The sequence below is a fragment of the Dendrobates tinctorius genome, unplaced genomic scaffold (genome assembly GCF_039654945.1).
Source record: "Dendrobates tinctorius isolate UK_male_01 unplaced genomic scaffold, ASM3965494v1 ptg000028l, whole genome shotgun sequence".
NCBI classification, from domain to species: domain Eukaryota; kingdom Metazoa; phylum Chordata; class Amphibia; order Anura; family Dendrobatidae; genus Dendrobates; species Dendrobates tinctorius.
In genome coordinates, this window is record NW_027361696.1 from 68,200,394 (window position 1) to 68,218,784 (window position 18,391).

General features: G+C 46.7%; 1 protein-coding gene across 4 annotated transcripts in view; it reads right to left on the minus strand.

Annotated features, from left to right (window-relative positions):
• Positions 1-18,391, minus strand: part of LOC141085508 (circularly permutated Ras protein 1-like) — a 209,060-nt gene that overhangs the window by 66,041 nt on the left and 124,628 nt on the right. For all 4 annotated transcript variants that reach the window (XM_073570921.1, XM_073570922.1, XM_073570920.1 and 1 more), the window contains 7 exons: positions 9,793-9,867; positions 9,299-9,381; positions 4,747-4,932; positions 4,491-4,544; positions 1,709-1,798; positions 1,469-1,620; positions 1,275-1,356 (listed from right to left, as the gene is read on the minus strand). In XM_073570921.1, coding sequence (XP_073427022.1) covers positions 1,275-1,356; positions 1,469-1,620; positions 1,709-1,798; positions 4,491-4,544; positions 4,747-4,932; positions 9,299-9,381; positions 9,793-9,867 — 722 coding nt within the window. The remainder of the gene's footprint in view (positions 1-1,274; positions 1,357-1,468; positions 1,621-1,708; positions 1,799-4,490; positions 4,545-4,746; positions 4,933-9,298; positions 9,382-9,792; positions 9,868-18,391) is intronic.

Below are 18,391 nucleotides of genomic sequence, written 5' to 3' on the forward strand. Positions count from 1 at the left end.
AAAACAGTGCAGAGAAATGGGCTATAGCACTGAAAGGCTGCTGAAAGGCTCCGCTGTCCACTCCTTTAGTGTTTGCAACCAACGTATATGGATACGTATGGAAGCACACTATACAGGAGAAAAAAAAGCAGCAATAAAAGAAAAATGTGTATGAGGCAGAGACACACGCTGGCCGGCCTACAAGCAGACGTGCCTGCAGGACACACTACACAGCGTGGGTCTGCACTCACACAGCCCTTGCAGACAGCTGTGAAAACAGCGCTGCTAGGGAAAAGCAAGCCACAGTGGTGGTTTATGTAGCCTGGATAAAGCACAATATTGTTTTTAGAATCACTATTTCTAACTGTCCCTCACAGTCTTCAACAGCAGCCTGTCCCTAACTGAATTCACAGCAGAGTGACCAGAAATGGTGGCTGCAGCGCTTCTTATAGTGCATCATGACATCATTTCAGCAGCCAATCACAGCCATGCCAGTAGTTAACATGCCTACATGCCTAACAGGATATGCCCACACTTCTGAGGATCCCCATTGGCTGAATCAAATCGAGCGGGCTCCTAGCATTATGGGAACTTCCGATTCCGGTATTCGATATGAAAAAAGTATCGGAACTAAGTATCGGAATTCCGATACAGCTAATATCGGCCCATACCCGATACTTGCGGTATCGGAATGCTCAACACTAGTCATTACTTCTCAAAATATTTGTTTCCTCCCCCAACACAATATGGCTACACAGTGCCAACTAGTGGTAAAAATGATAATGTCATATTTATTATTTGCAGCAATCATATTGATTAGCACCTGACAATGTTTCTGGTGGTCTTGCTATGACTAATACGTGCATTTACATTATGTTCCTAAAATAATAGCCCCTTACAGCACCCTAAAATAGAGTTTTGAGGTGTTTTAAGCCTCTCATCCAGTACACATGATTTGGAAGGCTGGACCAATATAGGAGGAAATCTGCCTCCCCGAGAGCTCACGTTGTGGTGCAAATTCAGCCTTAAGGTGGAAGAATCTTACAGCAATACCAATATAAAATTTGGTTGGCAGTACCACCTTCCAAATCAATATCGGGAGCCCATCTGTATAATATAACAATCTGGTTTTTATCCAAGAGTAACTTTAAGATCCTATGGACCTCTACTAAATGCCATACTAGGGTCTTTCTTTGGAGCAGACCCTTTCAGTTATCCAAACCCTATGACCTCTGCATCCCACATCTGGTATAATTCGTGCAAACCTACGACTTTACAAGCTACGACTCACTTGCCTTGGATCCTGGACTCTTGGACGCCATTGCGATTGAAACCAGAGCTGCAGGCCCCAGTGCTGTAGCCCCCATTTCCTCCAGACTGTAATAAAAAATGCAAATTAATTTATTTTAAGCAATTCTTACAAATTAAGGCACTAAATGATGACAACTACTAAACCAAGATCAGATGTTGTGAGAAGAGAACACTTTACCATTCAATCCTTCCTTTCAGGGCAGGCAGAGTCTCCATCAGTGGGTGCGGCAAGGGTTGGACTTCACCCTGTGATTTAAGATGGTCAGGGTCTAACAGTTCGGCATCCTCCAGGATGTGTGGCTGTCTAGTGCCGTCACCATATAACTTCACCTGGATACAAACCAGGTGGCCAGGATAATTAAGTTTTGCCTTTGGTAAAGAAGAGCTACGTCTTTCAGCATAGATCTAGTATTATTACCTGGTCACTGAAAGTCACAAGAGCCACCCTCTTTCCAGGATGCTGCTGGTGAAGAAAATCTAGAGTTTGACCCAATGCAGATTTAACAGCCTGAAAGCAAAAAATGAGAAAATTTAGTTAGAACCATATTATCGTAGACCTCGGTGAGAACTTTCCTGGACTTCAGGAATTTACAATGCACCAGAGGAAATTTTAAAATGACGTCAAAATTGATTGACCTCTACCGTTACCATGTTACAAAAAAAGACATTTTCATCAAGGTCACCAGGAGAAAAGGGTACATGGATAAAATAAAGGAAAGGGGGAAAAAAATTTAAAAGAGTAACTAAACTTTTTTTAAATTCAGCATTGCACCCGTGCCCACCGACGCAAGCCCCAATTTCAACTGGATGTGCATCCTGCACTGCAATACATGCTGCCAGCCAATTTAGAGGCCGCAGCAGACATTGTCTTGTCCATGACTGATTGTGCATGGCAGTGATGTCATACACTGCCCAATCCAGCATGCTGGAATAAGCTGTATGCTTCCAACTATAGAGGAGAACAACACACAACATTGGAGTAGGGTACGGTAAAAATAATTTTTTTTTAAAAATAAGCTAAAAAAGAATGGAAAGAGTCCAGGATGCGGTGGGCATTGTACCAGGATGGGGGACATTATACCAGTGAGGGGCCCAGGATGGGGGACATTGTTATAGGATGAGACCAAGGATGGGGGGCATTATTGCTGGAAGGGCCCAGGATGGGGACATTATTACTGGAAGGGCCTAGGATGGGTACATTACTACTGGAAGGGGCCAGGATGGGGGACATTATTCCTGGAAGGGGCCTAGAATGGGGGCACATTATTACTGTAAGAGCTCAGGACAGGGGACATTATTACTGGAAGGGGCCCAAGATGGAGACATTATTCCTAGAAGGGGCCCAAAAGGGGGGATATTATTACTGGAAGGACCCCGGATGGAATCATTATTCCTAGAAGGGGCCCAAGAGGGGGGACATTATTACTGGAAGGACCCCGGATGAGATCATTATTACTGGAAGGGGCCAGGATGAGGGACATTATTACTGGAAGGCACCAGGATGACGGACATTATTATAGCATGGGACCCAGAATGGGTGACATTATTAAATAAAGTGCCCAGGATGGGGGACATTATTACTAGAAAGGAACAGGATGGGGACATTATTACTAGAAGGGACCAGGATGAAGGGACATTATTACTGGAAGGGGCCTAGGATGGGGGACATTACTGGAAGAGCCCAGGAGAGGGGACATTATTACTGTAAGAGGTCCAGGACAGGGGACATTATTACTGTAAGGGGCCCAGGATAGGGAACATTATTACAGAAAGAACCCAGAACGAGGACATTATTACATGGGGGTCCATCAAGCATTTGTCTTTTTAGGAACTAGAACACTACAAGGTCCCATAATCTGTCGAACGTGCCGGTGAAGGTCCAGGTTCAAATTTTGCAACCAGGATCAGTGGACTCTAGTTACACCACTGTTGATCAGTCTTTGCAAAGTTATTGATCTTTCTGTTACACTCCATTACCTTATCTTGCTTCCATTTTTTTTCAAACTCCATGCTGAAAGCACTGTTCATCTGCCTGGTTCATGCACTTAGTGTAGCTGTTTGTAGTCCTATGTGAGCTTCTCTCCTCCCTTCTATCATGCTCAGACAGGGAGACTGTCTGTAATTGGTGTCTGGTTCAGAACTTTGCAAAGAATGATCAATCACTGAATTTAGAAAATGAGCAATTCTTTTTTTAAAGCTTATTTCCCCCTATTAATACTGAGGAACGAAAACACCCAAAAAAAGAGTCTGCTGTACCAGGGGTAAAAATTCCTTTAAGATCCCAATTGGAGGTCAGACTGGTTCAATATTTAGCCATGGATTTTACATCCTTACACAATCATTAATTACCTATTTTTTTCTTGACATCAATAACTACTTTTTTTTTTTTTTTTTTGCAATTCCTCCACTGTGTTTGGAATTTGTTTTAACAGTGTTCATTGCATAATGAAAATGACCTGGTGACATGAGTCGTCAGGTCAATATGAATACAACAATAACAAACTTGTATGGTTTTCTTTTATTTTGGGCTTGTGTCTTATATAGCAAGCTGTCACTTATTTTATACCATTTTGGTGTACGTATGCATTTTTTATGGGAGATGTGGCAACTATAAAACAGCAATTCTTGCATTTCGATTTTTTTTCACTTTTGATTTACAGGTTAAATAAGCTTCCATTTTGATAAATGAGAATTTTACGGATGCGGTGATACCAATTCTATTTATTTTTTTATTGTATTTATTTTTAATGAAGAAAAAAGAATGATAGAAAATTTTATTTTTTTTTTAAACAACTTTTTATTTTTACTTTTTTTTTTTTTTTTTTTTTAGATCCATTAGAGATGCACTCGTCTGCTGACTTATCCCATCTACTTCAATACAACTGTATTTCAATATATAGATAAAAATTAAAGTTTCCTATGAAGTCCAGTCTGTGTCATAACAAAGCCGGCATCTGCTGCTGCATACACACGCACCCCAGCGGATGCCGTACATGTACGGTGGATGTCGGAAAGGGCTCATCTTTTCCTATAATATTCATTCTCCATGTCTTTCATTTCTTTTGCTGTTCTTTAGTGTAATTTTTCCCACCCCAAGAACAATTACTCATGTACTTAGCCAATGTAATTGTAAAATGACACCAAAGGTGGCGCTCTTTTATAAACCACATACAATATAGATTGTGCATCATGTCCTTTACCTCCATTCTTGATTTGTAGACTACATTATAGTCATTGCACTGCTCTTGTGTCACCTGCAATAGAACATTAAAAAATTACATTTCCAGCACAGAAAAGTTACATTTAGGATTTGCTACACAATACACTGCCTGCCCTTGCGACACAGACTTGTTTCAGACTCCCCCATTTAGATAAACTGATGACTGGGAAGACAGCACAAAAAAACATAAGGATGAAAAATGTAGAAGAGAAAATGATCCCGACCCGAGCACTAACCTCTGAGGTTACACTCATGCTCCCCGATATATCAATGCAGAAAATTATCATGGTTTGGTCAGCAAATGAGTACTCGTTCTCAAACCGAGGGTCTCCGGAATAGAAATCATCTCCCTCTTCTCTGCTCTCAAATCTGGTATCTTCGGACCAGAGATTTTCACCAGCACAAAAAACACAAGTCCAAGTCTGTGGGAAAAAGAATGAATAAGAAATGTAATAAGGTGTTAGGAGGTGAAAGTCGTCAGAGGGCGCAGTAGCCGGTACTGTAACATTATATACCGTACAAATGGGGCATTGTAACAAGCCAAAATAGAGGGCACTTCTATAACAGATAGATGTTAATGTGGCGCCCCTGAGGCTCAGTCGCCACAGAGGTACTGCACCTTGTCCTAAGGTGTAGTGCCCCACCATCCAGGTAAGGTGGGAACTCCTTTCCACGCTCCAACACTCGAACCCCACACAACAGGGTAGTTCTGCACAATCACATTGCGGCTCAGTGCTTAGAGAGTAGCAGAGCACCTTTGGTGGTTCCCTGCATGGAACACTGGATGTGCTGGGAGGTGGGTGGAGTTTAGATATATAAAAGAGTGAAAAAGTGTAGGATTAGAGGGCAGTCTGAGAGGTCAGTCTGTAGGACAGTCAGTCAGGAGAGTCTGATGACGGGTCTGAGAAGAAGGAGTGCTGCAACTGCCTCAGTGATCTGAGCCAGCTGGCACGGGAAAGGAACAGAAGGACAAACATGTAGAACTGCAACCTAAGCTTCCATAAGAGAGAGAAGGATCAGTCCCCGAGGTTGTATGGACACTTATGGTTCTGCAGCAGACACCGGTGGAGTAGTTGGCTGTAAATGCACTACTCCCAACTAAGACTCGGGGCACAACAGCAACTGATTAGAGAGCCAGGACTCCAGAGAAGGGAGTCCCCAAGAGAGGCTACAGCTGTCTGCCATACGAGTAGAATTGTTAGGAACATCTGACAGGAGGAACTCCAGAGTACCACGGTACTGGGGATCTTCACACCTTAAGGCGCAATAGAGGAGTCTTTCAGGAAAGGTACATGTTGGCGGAGTGTTGGAGAGGAGCTTTCCATCTGGCCAGGAGGTTGGCTGAGTCTCTGACCCGGAGGACATGGCCCGGAGGCAGGCACCCTTGTGTACCGCAGACTGTGAGTAAAGCTTTGGAACTGCAAGCTCCGGTGTCCTCCATTCATTCTTGCGCGAACCCACTCAGCACCGCTACATCTGGGTACCATTCTTTACACTGCCTGCGCCTTTCCACAACCATTACAACTACACTGCCCTGGGACATCAGCCCTGCCTGTGGAGGGCTATACTGCTCCACCACACCAGAGGATCTGTCTGCAGCGTCGGCTTAACACCTCCCTTGCCGAGCACCACAGGTGGCGTCGCGAACTATTAACTACACATACATTCCGCCATTGACTTGGGCGCCCAGGGCCACGGACCGGGTCACCGCTGCTGTGACACGTTCCCCTGACACCGGCCCGGTACCGAGTACCCCACGGCCCTGGGAGAGCGACCCATTAACATTTTATATTTTGTCTTAGTCCTTTTTCTGGTCTACATTATTATTTCGCTATATGGAGAAAAGTATTAGGACACATGTCTTACTCATTGAATTCAGGTTTCTCATTCAGCCCCTCTCCCCCTGTGTATAACATCTGGCCCTTCTCCCCCTGTATATAACAACCGGCTCCTTTCCCGTGTATAACATCTGGTCCCTCTCCCCCTGAGTATAACGTCTGGCCCCTGTCCCTCTGTGTATAACACCTGGTCCTTCATCCCCCTGTGTATAACATCCGGCCCCTATCCCCCTGTATATAACAATCAGCCCTATCCCCCTGTATATAACAACCGGCCCCTATCCCCCTGTGTATAACATCTGGCCCCTCTCCCCTGTGTATAACATCTGGCCCTTCTCCCCCTGTATATAACAACCGGATCCCCTCCTGTGTATAACATCTGGCCCCTCGCCCCTGTGTATAACATCCGGCCCCTATCCCCTGTGTATAACATCCGGCCCCTATCCCCTGTGTATAACATCCGGACCCTATCCCCCTGTGTATAACAACCATCCCCTATCCCCCCGTGTATAACAACCAGCCCCTGTCCCCTGTATATAACACCCAGCCCCTATGCCCCTGTATATAACAACCAGCCCCTGTGTATAACATCTGGCTCCTCTCCCTTGTGTATAACATCTGGCCCTTCTCCCCCTGTATATAACAACCAGCCCCTCTCCTCCTGTGTATAACATCTGCCCCCTCTCAACTGTGTATAACATCTGGCCCCTCTCCCTCTGTGTATAACATCCGGCTCTTCTCCCCCTGTCTATAACATCCGAACCCTCTCCCCCTGTCTATAACATCCGGACCCTCTCCCCCGTGTATAACATTTGGCCCCTCTATCCCTGTTTATAACATCCGACCCTTCACCCCAGGTGTATAACATCCGGACCCTCTCCCCCTGTGTATAACATCTGGCCCCTCTATCCCTGTACATACCATCCGACCCTTCACCCCAGGTGTATAACATCTGGACCCTCTTCTCAGTGTATAATCTTCGGTCCCCGGTGTATAACATCTGGCCCCTCTCCCCTTGTGTACAACCTACAGCCCCTTGCTCCCTGGTGTATAACATCCGCCACCCCCGCCATACCATCCCCCTTTCCAAACATATACAGTGGGGAAAAAAAGTATTTAGTCAGTCAGCAATAGTGCAAGTTCCACCACTTAAAAAGATGAGAGGCGTCTGTAATTTACATCATAGGTAGACCTCAACTATGGGAGACAAACTGAGAAAAAAAAATCCAGAAAATCACATTGTCTGTTTTTTTTTCATTTTATTTGCATATTATGGTGGAAAATAAGTATTTGGTCAGAAACAAGCAATCAAGATTTCTGGCTCTCACAGACCTGTAACTTCTTCTTTAAGAGTCTCCTCTTTCCTCCACTCATTACCTGTAGTAATGGCACCTGTTTAAACTTGTTATCAGTATAAAAAGACACCTGTGCACACCCTCAAACAGTCTGACTCCAAACTCCACTATGGTGAAGACCAAAGAGCTGTCAAAGGACACCAGAAACAAAATTGTAGCCCTGCACCAGGCTGGGAAGACTGAATCTGCAATAGCCAACCAGCTCGGAGTGAAGAAATCAACTGTGGGAGCAATAATTAGAAAATGGAAGACATACAAGACCACTGATAATCTCTCTCGATCTGGTGCTCCACGCAAAATACCACCCCGTGGGGTCAGAATGATCACAAGAACGGTGAGCAAAAATCCCAGAACCACGCGGGGGGACCTAGTGAATGAACTGCAGAGAGCTGGGACCAATGTAACAAGGCCTACCATAAGTAACACACTACGCCACCATGGACTCAGATCCTGCAGATCTCATCTTTTTAAGTGGTGGAACTTGCACTATTGCTGACTGACTAAATATTTTTTTTCCCCACTGTAACACAATGGCCGGTGGTGCAGAGGTCACTGATACCAGCGCCGTCCTGTTGTAGGAGCCACTGGGGTAACATGTCCGTTCATGACATTTCTTTCCCCTAAATCTTCCCTAATCACCTCTGAGTGACATTAATGAGAAGTGGAAGGAACTGCAGCAACTCAACCACAAAGTGGAGACCCCCTAATGTTAAAGAGCGGGGTAACCGGGTACTGAAGAGCAGAGGACAGAAAAGTCACCAATGCTCTGCTGACTCAATAACTGTAGAGTCCAGGCCTTCTCTGGTATTATCAGCACAAACACTACACCCCTGCTGCGAGCTTCATGGCCGAGCAACTGCATGCAGCCATACATCACCAAGCACAATGCTGAGAATCGGATGGAGTGGTGTAAAGCCCCCTCCACTGGACTCTGGAGGAAACATGTTCTGTGCAGTGTCGAATCACACTTCTCTATCTGGAGTCTGATGGACAAGTCAGGGTTTGGTGATTCCAGGAGAACAATATCCTCTGCCTGCATTGTGCCCCACTGTAGAGTTGGTGGAGGGGTAATACTATGGGCTGTTATCAGCCATCTGCCGAGGCTTCTTAGGTCCAGTGAAGGGAAATCTTAATACTTCAGCACAAGTTTTGGACAATTGTAGCTTCCAGCTTTATGGGAACAGTTTGGGGAAAACCCTTCTATGTTCCCCATGACTGAGCCCAGTGCACAAGATCCATACATACATGGATGGGGCAGGTCGGTGGGAAGAATATGATGGCTGCACAGAGCCTGGACCTCAACCCCATCCAACACCTGTAACAGAAACTGTGAGCTCGGCCTCTCACCAACATCAGGGTCTGACCTCACAAATGATCTTCTAGATGAAGGGACAAAAATTCCCAGAGTCGCCTCCAAAATCTTGTAGAAAACACTCTCGGAAGAACAGGAGCCTTATAGCTGCAAACAGGGAACAACTCCACATTACAGCTTATAGATGTAGAATGGGAGGTCAGAAAAGCTCCTGCAGGTGTAATGTAGAGGGGCATGTACTTTTGTCCATATAGTGAATATTGCATTGTTTTCTGTAACTCACCTTGGAACTATCCACATTGTTAAGACATGAGCAGGCGGCAGAACAACAACTGCAGAGTAATGGGGCTTCTCGGATATGATTATCTTAGGAAAAAAGAAAAGAATTGATAAGAGATTATTGATCTGTAAGTGAGAGTCTCATACCGTCACTCATCTCGGTAGCCCGAATGAAGCAGGGCCATTTCCAGATGTATTGAGGCCTTTGAGCACCTGAGTCACCGTCACCATGGGCCATTCTTTATTTGTCTCAGTTTGACAACATTGTCCAAGTTCACCCCAATTCCCATGGCCCAGGCATCTGCTAGGATTTGATTGATACTTTTACAAGCCCCAAAGTTTGCATGAAGTTTATAAAATGTCATATGGCTTCAAACTATAACTCATGGGGTAAAAAAGTGTAGTGAGTGTGACTATGTGGAGGTCTACTCCTGTATTGTTCATATCATGTACCGTCCTTTTCTAGAAAATCACAGAATAAATATTCCATCCCCTCACCAGAGTCGTTGACCATCTTCCCTATGTTCAGAAGTAGGATGTTGCAGTTGGCTGGTAGCCGTTCAGTCAGAAGAACTATGGTTAATAAAGATAAAAAACATATATTAGCCTAAAACTGAACAGAGATGACAAAAATACAGATAGAAAACAATTGAAATGTGAAAAATAAAACTGCACTAATCAAAACTTAGTGTGGATGCAAGTCTCCAGGTCCACGAACCATCGGCCACAAGACAGAACAACAAAAGGAAAGCAGAACCCCTATGCAATCGGGTGGACCCGTGGACTGCGACAGATAAAGGGCTAGATCCTAGGGCTACTCCCTGCCCGGCGTCTCAGTTTCACAAGTATATATATCTTCAGGACACAGATAGCTTAGAGTACAATGATGAAGGAGGGAGCCATGGGCTCTCTGTTCTATCGTTCCAGCTGTGTGTATGAGTCTTTCAGCGTAGCAGGCATGATGACGGCACTAGAGTGTGCCTGCTGCGCTGTGTGTATTGGGTGCTGTGGGGACATCATACTGTTTGTGGGGGGGTTGTGTGGTCCAATACACCGTGTGTGGGGGGCCGAACGGCCCATCATACTGTGTGTGTGGGGGCTATGGTGACATCATACTGTGTGTGCTGGGTGCTGTGAGGACATCATACTGTGTGAAGGGTCCGTGGGATCCACCCCACGGTGTGTGAGGGCTGTTGCATTCATCATACTGTGAGGGAACTGTGTGGCCCATCATACTGTGTGCGTGAGGGGGGCTATGGAGACAGTGTACTGTGTGTGGGGGGCCATCATATTGTGTAGTGTGGGGGCTTTAGCATTCATTATACGTTTTGGGGAGCTGTGTGGCCCATCAAACTGTGTATGTGGGGGGAAGGGCTATGGAGATATCATATTGTGTGTAGGGAACTGTGTCTATCATAATGTGTGAGGGGGGCTGTGGGGTCCATCATATTTTGTGGTGTGGGGTCCATCATGCTGTGTGGTGTGGGGTCCATCATATTTTGTGGTGTGGGGTCCATCGCACTGTATGGGGGGGAGCTGTTGCTCACCTATATTTATTAAATATATTAGGCCTGAATAACAGGAGCATGTGATTTATAAACTTAATAAGAAGAAGTAAATTACATGATTTTGATTCGCTGCTACAGGTAAGGCCTCTTTCACAGAAGACAAGTTACAATAACCCCTATGGTGATGTATTATCAGGAGCAGTGAGCCAGCAGACTTAATTCTGCTCAATATTAATTGATAAAAATTAATTTAATATATAAAGAGAATAATTAAGTTCATCCATTCACAACAGTCATAATCTCTCATGTGGCCCCTTGAGAAAATTAACTGCCCCTCCTGCTCAAATAGACAAACAATTTAGCGTGTTTGTATGGGATCCGATCCTATTTATTCCATATTACAGGATCAGTAATACATGGGAGTAGAGTTGAGCGAAACGGGTCGGTCAAATTCAAAAGTCGCCGACTTTAGCTAAAGTCGGGTTTCACCGATCGAAACCCGACCATAGCATGAGGTCGGCCATGAGGCCGCCAACCCGAGCGCCAAAGTTGCGATTGAAATAATGCTTCCAGCGCCTTTTCTCAGCCAATGATGGCGGACGCACACTGTCTGCAACGCGATGACATGGGCAGCGGCCACCACCATCTTAGAGAAGGGCATTGAAGTAATTGGCTGGCTTTGTGTGGCGTCACAGTGGCTATAAAAGGCCGTGACCGCCGACTGCCATCTTACTTCTGCCGATTTTAGAATAGGGAGAGTTGCTGCTGCTGATTCTGAACAAGGGAGAGCGTTAGGCAGGGAAGAAAAAAAAAAATTGCTACTGCTGATAGAGCTTTTCACTGTACAGTTAGTGTGCAGTGAAAGGGGAGGATTTTTGTTGTGTGCAGCAGCGCTGGTGGTGATTAGGCTGCCTTTTAAGGCTACCTGATAGCTGAATTGCTGTGTGCACACTGCTGTTCAAACTGCTTTTTTCAAAGCACTCCAACTTTTATTATTTTGTTCTGGTCAGTTACAGAGCGTTCATTTTTTCACACACCGTATAGCGGTGTACGCTCCTCACACACTACCGTGTACCGGCTGGTATCATGGACAAATACAAGCTATCTGTGTGTGACTCTGGAAAAAAAGAGGAGATTTTCCATTTTCCAGACCTACACCATATAGAGCTGTCCGCTTTTCAAACAGTTTCGTATATCTGCTGTTTGATGCGGTCAAATCTATACAGAGACAGAGTGTGTCACTCCGTATAAAAATAGACGGAGATTTACAATTTTCCATACAGACACCATAAAGCGCTCTCCGATTCTCAAACAGTGTTGTATATCTGCCGTTCGCATTACGGTCACATCTATACAGAGTCAGCGTGTGTGTGACACTCCGTAAATACATATATGGACATTTCCATTTCTCCATACACCATATTGAGCTGTCCGATTCTCAAACAGTATTGTATATCTGCTGTTCGCATTACAGTCACACCTATACAGAGTCAGCGTATGTGTGTGACACTCCGTAAATACATATATGGACATTTCCATTTCTCCATACACCGTATTGAGCTGTCCGATTCTCAAACAGTATTATATATCTGCTGTTCACATTACAGTCACATCTATACAGAGTCAGAGTGTGTGAGACACTCCGTAAATACAAATACGGAGATTGTTAGTTACACAAAAAACCTATACAGCTGTACACTTCTGATACAGTACCGTATATCTGCTTGTTGGATTATGGTCAAAAACATATTGGGAGAGCATCTGTGACTAACAAAATATATACGTAGATTTAATTTTTTTAATACACCTTACACAGCTGGACGCTCCTCATACAGTACCATCTCTTTGCTGGTATTTTTGGTACATTTTCCCAAACATGAGGAAGTATGGTGGAAGAGGCCGCGGACGTGGGCAGGGGGGCGCAGCTGGTACTGATGGTGGTGGTGCATCGGCTGGTTCTGGCAAAAGCACAATAGCAGCTAAGGCAGGAGTTGTTGAGCCTGCGTCATCGTCTGGTCCAAGAAGGCCTGTAAGGTTCCCTTTTCTTGAAGTAGGAAAACCGCTTTTAAAGCCGGAGCATCAGGAACAGGTTTTGGCGAACATTACCGAAACAGCCACCAGCTCTATTGCCTCCTCTTCTGAACGTTCGTAACCTGCAAGTGTGGCGCCCCTGAGGCTCAGTCGCCACAGAGGTACTGCACCTTCTCCTAAGGTGTAGTGCCCCACCACCTAGGTAAGTTGGGAACTCCTTTCCACGCTCCAACACCTGCACCCCACACACAGGATAGTTCAGCACTGACCACATTGCGGCTCATGCTTAGAGGGTAGCAGAGCACCTTTCGTGGGTCCTTGCTTCATAACACGAGATGTGCTGGGAGGTGGGTAGAGTGGAGATCCATATAAAAGAGTGGGAAGGTTTAGAATTAGAGGTCAGTCTCAGATCAGATCAGTCTGAGAGGTCAGTCTGACAGAGGTCAGTCTGTAGGACAGTCAGTCAGGAGAGTCTGAGGAGGGGTGCTGCAGCTGCTTCAGTGACATGAGCCAGCTGGCACGGGAAAGGAACAGAAGGAGAAAGACGTAGAACTGCAACCTAAGCTTCTATAAGAGAGAGAAGGAACAACGCGGAACGAAGGAGTAGGAGAACAGAGAGGAGTTGTGGGTTGGAAGAGGAACCCTGCCTATAGGTTCTCAGTGCAAGGCCGGGGCCCGGTCCCCGAGGTTGTATGGACACTTATGGTTCTGCAGCAGACACCGGTGGAGTAGTTGGCTGTAAATGCATTACTCCCATCTAAGACTTGGGGCAAAACAGCAACTGAATAGAGAGCCGGGACTCAGGATAAAGAGAGTCCCCGAAGTAGGCTACAGCTGTCTGCCGTACAAGGAGAGTTGTTAGGAACATCTGACAGGAGGAACTTCAGAGTACCACGGTACTGGAGCTCTTCACACTAAAAGGCGCAATAGAGGAGTCGTTCAGGAAAGGTACATGTTGGCGGAGTGTTGGAGAACCCTGACTTGCCCGGGAGGTTGATTGAGTCTCTGCCCCGGAGGACACGGCACGGAGGCAGGCACCAGTGTGTACCACGAACTGTGAGTAAAGCTTTGGAACTACAAGCCCTGGTGTCTTCCAGTCATTGTGCACCAACACCGTCAGCACCGCTACATCTGGGTATCATCCTTTACACTACCTGCACCTATACACTGCCCTGGGGTTACAGCTTCACCTGTGGGGAGCTACACCATCTATGCTGCAACACACCATCAGCCCCAGAGGATCTGCATGCAGCGTTGGCCTAACATCTTGCTTGCGAAACACGACAGGTGGCGTCAAGAACTATTCCATTCCATAAACTACATAAACATTTCATCATTGACTTGGGCGCCCAGGGCCACGGACCGGGTCACCGCTGCTGTGACACATTCCCTTGACACCGGCCCGGTACCGAGTACCCCACAGCCCTGGAAGGGCGACCCACAAGCACGGAGTCGTCAATGCAGGGTTCTGGTCAGGAAAAACACCTTTCCTTGTGTCCTTCACCCCCACCAAAAGTTAAGGATGCGGCAGCCCACACTTCAGATTAGTATATGGCACTCTTTTCACATACCATGCCTGGGTTATCCAGTCAAATCCTGAATTCCCCAGTCCAAGGTAAATCTGACATGGAGTACACAGATGCACAGCCACTGCTAGATGATTCTGCTTGTACATTGATCCAGAGCACTACATTGCCCTCGCAGTCTACTGAGCCAGAATCTGACCCTGATGAAACTCAGGTGCCTCTTCCCGCATACTATACCACACAGTGACACAGAGGAAGGTAAAGAGGAAGGTGCAGATGACTTTGAAGAGGAGGTGATGGATGCCCCAGTTCTTGACCCGGATTGGCATCCATTGGGGGAGGAGGGTGGCGCTGGCAATAGTTCAGATAAGGAGAAAGATCCGCAGCAGGCATTGACATTGCAGCAGCGGTTATCTGGCAGGCCCGTAGCTGTCCAAAAACGTGGACCAAAAACTAAAAGAGTTGCAGGACAGCTTGGCCAGACGGTCAACTTAGCACAGCGTGCAAGGCCAGAAAATGTATACCATAGTAGGAAGAGTGCAGTGTGGCACTTCTTTGTCCAAAAATCCTACTGATGAGGCAAAGGTTACCTGTAAGAAGTGCGGAAGGACCTTTAGCCGAGGTAAACAACTCAGAAATTTGAATACCAGTTGCATGCTTAGACATTTAACCAACATGCACTTGCAAGCGTGGACGGACTACAAAACCTCAGGTAGCACATGCTCCGACTGAAGGTAGCCAGCAACGATCCATCGCTTCCCCCACTGTAAGACCACCGCCACCGTTAAGCACACCACCAGCACTAAATGTTGAGGTGTCGTCGCAAGGCCAAAGCACTCAGGGAATCACAATGGTTTTGAAACACAACACTGAATCTAGCCCATCACCACCAATACCATCACCAACCCCCTCTCACTCCGTCCGGTCCACCGCTACTTCTCCCATATGCAGCTCTCCAGTCCAGCTCACCCTACCAGACACTCTGAGTAGGACAAGAAAGTACTCATCCTCTCATCCGCATACACTGTGTTTGAACGCCTACATTGCCAAACTAATCTCATTAGAGATGATGCCCTACCGTTTGGTTGAAAGCGAAGCTTTCCGCGAGCTCATGGCCTAAGCAGTCGCACGCTATGACCTTCCCAGTCTGCACTTCTTTTCTCGAAAAGCCATCCCAGCCCTCCACCTGCATGTGAAAGACCGCATTGTCCATGCACTCAAGCAATCAGTTAGTGGAAACGTGCACCTCACAACAGATGCATGGTCCAGTAGGCATGGCCAGGGCCGTTATGTGTCCATCACTGCGCACTGGGTTAATGTGGTGGATGCAGGCTCCACAGGGGACAGCGGTGGTGGAACAGTGCTGCCCAGCCCACAGTATAGGAAACAGTTGGCTGTAGGCTTTCGACCCTCCTCCATAAACAAAAGCTCGTCCACAGAGCGCAGTCGTACGAGCACTCCATCCGCAGCTGGCAGTGTTGCACGCGAGGTGTCCCACTATCGAACAGCTAGTGGTAAGCATCAGCAGGCTGTGTTAAAGATGATGTCTTTGGGCGACAACAGACACACCGCGGAGGTACTGGCCGGCTACTTGCAGCGACAAACTGAGTCATGGCTGGACAGTCTACATCTTGAGCCAGGCAAGGTAGTCAGTGAAAACGGCCATAATTTTGTGGCAGCCATAGCCCTTGCAAAACTCTCACACATTCCTTGCCTGGCTCACACTTTGAACCTGGTGGTGCAGTGCTTCCTTAATAAATATCTGGAGTTAACATCCCTGCTCCATAAGGTGCAAAGACTGTGCTCACACATCCGTCGCTCGGCCGTACACTCCAGTCGTATGCAGAAGCTGCAGCGATTGCTCCACCTCCCCAAGGAGGAGGGAAGCCTTGCTGACAGTCAGCCATTGTCTGGTCAGGGAACTTTCCTGGACGAGGTGGAGGAAGAAGAGGAAGAGGAGGAGGATGAGGGGGATGATTATTGTGGGCAAGAGGATGCTTCTCAGGGGGCAAGAGAAAATGTTGGCGCTCCAAGGTCAGGTACAGCGTTTGTGCGTGACTGTAGGGATGTGGATTTTCCAGAAAGTGCTCCTCCACCCAGCAGTGGCAGTGCATTATTGACACCTGGAACATTGGCCCACATGTGCAATTATGCCTTGCAAATCCTAAAAAAGGACCCCCGCATTGCCAAAATGATGAAGGATGACGACTACTGGCTGGCAAGCATCCTTGATCCACGCTACAAAGGCAAATTACACAACATCATGCCACAGGAGAACCTAGAGATAATATTGGCTAACAAACAAGCAACTCTGGTAAACCGTTTGTTTGAGGCTTTCCCAGCACACAGCAGCGGTGCTGGTTCTCCCACGAGCCGTAGTGGGCACAATGGAAGAGGTGTTCGTGGTGCACACAGCCGAAGTGGCGTTGGAGACAGGGGTTTCATGACCATGCTGTGGACTGATTTCTCAAGTACCGCTCACACGACTGGTAATACTGCATCGATTAAAAGTGACAGGAGACAGCAGATGTCAACTAATGTATGGTTACAAACTACTTCTCCTCCCATATCGATGTTCTCCCTCACAGGTCATTCCCCTTTGACTATTGGGCCTCTAAACTGGACACCTGGCCTGAACTGCCACAATATGCCTTACAGGAGCTCGCTTGCCCTGCTGCTAGTGTGTTATCTGAAAGAGTCTTCAGTGCTGCTGGATCAATCCTGACAGAAAAAAGGACCTGTCTGTCGACCCAAAATGTTGATGATCTAACCTTCATTAAAATGAACCATGCATGGGTTTCAAAGGATTTTGTCCCACCTTCCCCTGATGACACATAGGTTGCCAGAAAACTGCCTCGCTTTTGTCCTCCTCTTCCACGGACTTGCCCAATTCCGCCATTTGCAGCTGCTGAATGTCCAGCCTACACATCAACATATGCCATTTTTTAAACCTCCCTAACTGGGCTGCCCACTCCCCCAAGGGCTGGGGTCAACACCTGGCCCACCCGGGCAAGTGCCGTTGCTCTGAACAGGTGGATGGGCCCACTGATGGCCGACGGCACTGGCACAGGGCCCCTCATAGTACAATACAGTGTCTCTGATGGTGGGGGGGCCCACTCGCCGTCAGACACACCAGCGTACTATGAGGGGCCCTGTGCCCATACCGTCGCCTACAAGTGTGCCCCCCACTTGGTCATGGCCACAGCACTTGCAAGTTGCAATACTTACCTCTCCCTGCTCCACCGCTGTGTAGTCTGGGCAGTTAAATCCTTCACAGGGACGGCCACTAGAAATTTGGTGTATTGATCGATGATGGTTAAGATGTAGCTATGGCCTGTCCTGCTGGCCTCTACCTTCAGATGATCAATGGCTACCATTTGTAATGGACGACAACTTACAAGCGGATGCAGTGGTGCTTTATGATCACTTTTCACAGTTGTGATAGTCACAGACGTGTGACATGTGACATTCCTGCCAACATTTTTCAATGTCTCCTCTCATGCCAATCCAATAGAATCGCCTACGGCCAGTGGCTTCTCTCTTTTGCACTCCAAAATGACCAGACACATCATGATAGGCAGTGAGGACCATCTCTACATCTCTCCCTGTGATCACAATTTGATGGAGACGAGTAACGGTGATGTGATCCATGCTACTGCGATAAAGCAATCCTTTCTTCACAAAGAACCATTTTCGCTGTCTCCACAGACACAGTAATTGAGGGTCTGCATCGCCTCTGCAACATCTACCGGGAGGTTTTCCCGCGATGAGTAATTCCCAAATTTCTGCAAACACTCGACTTTCCATCTGTACTTGCATTCATGTAGTTTCCAGTAGCGGAGAGTCTGGACTGGCTTACTGAGACTGAAATATATACAAAGATTTAAAAGTACCACAACACTGTATACTGGTGTACGGTTCGAATGCCTTTCCCTTTTTCTACTTTTTAAATTCTGGTGTAATACATACTGAGCCTGTGAGTGTCTGTGTCTGACTCCGGAAGTATAGACAGAAATTTACAATTACCCCTAG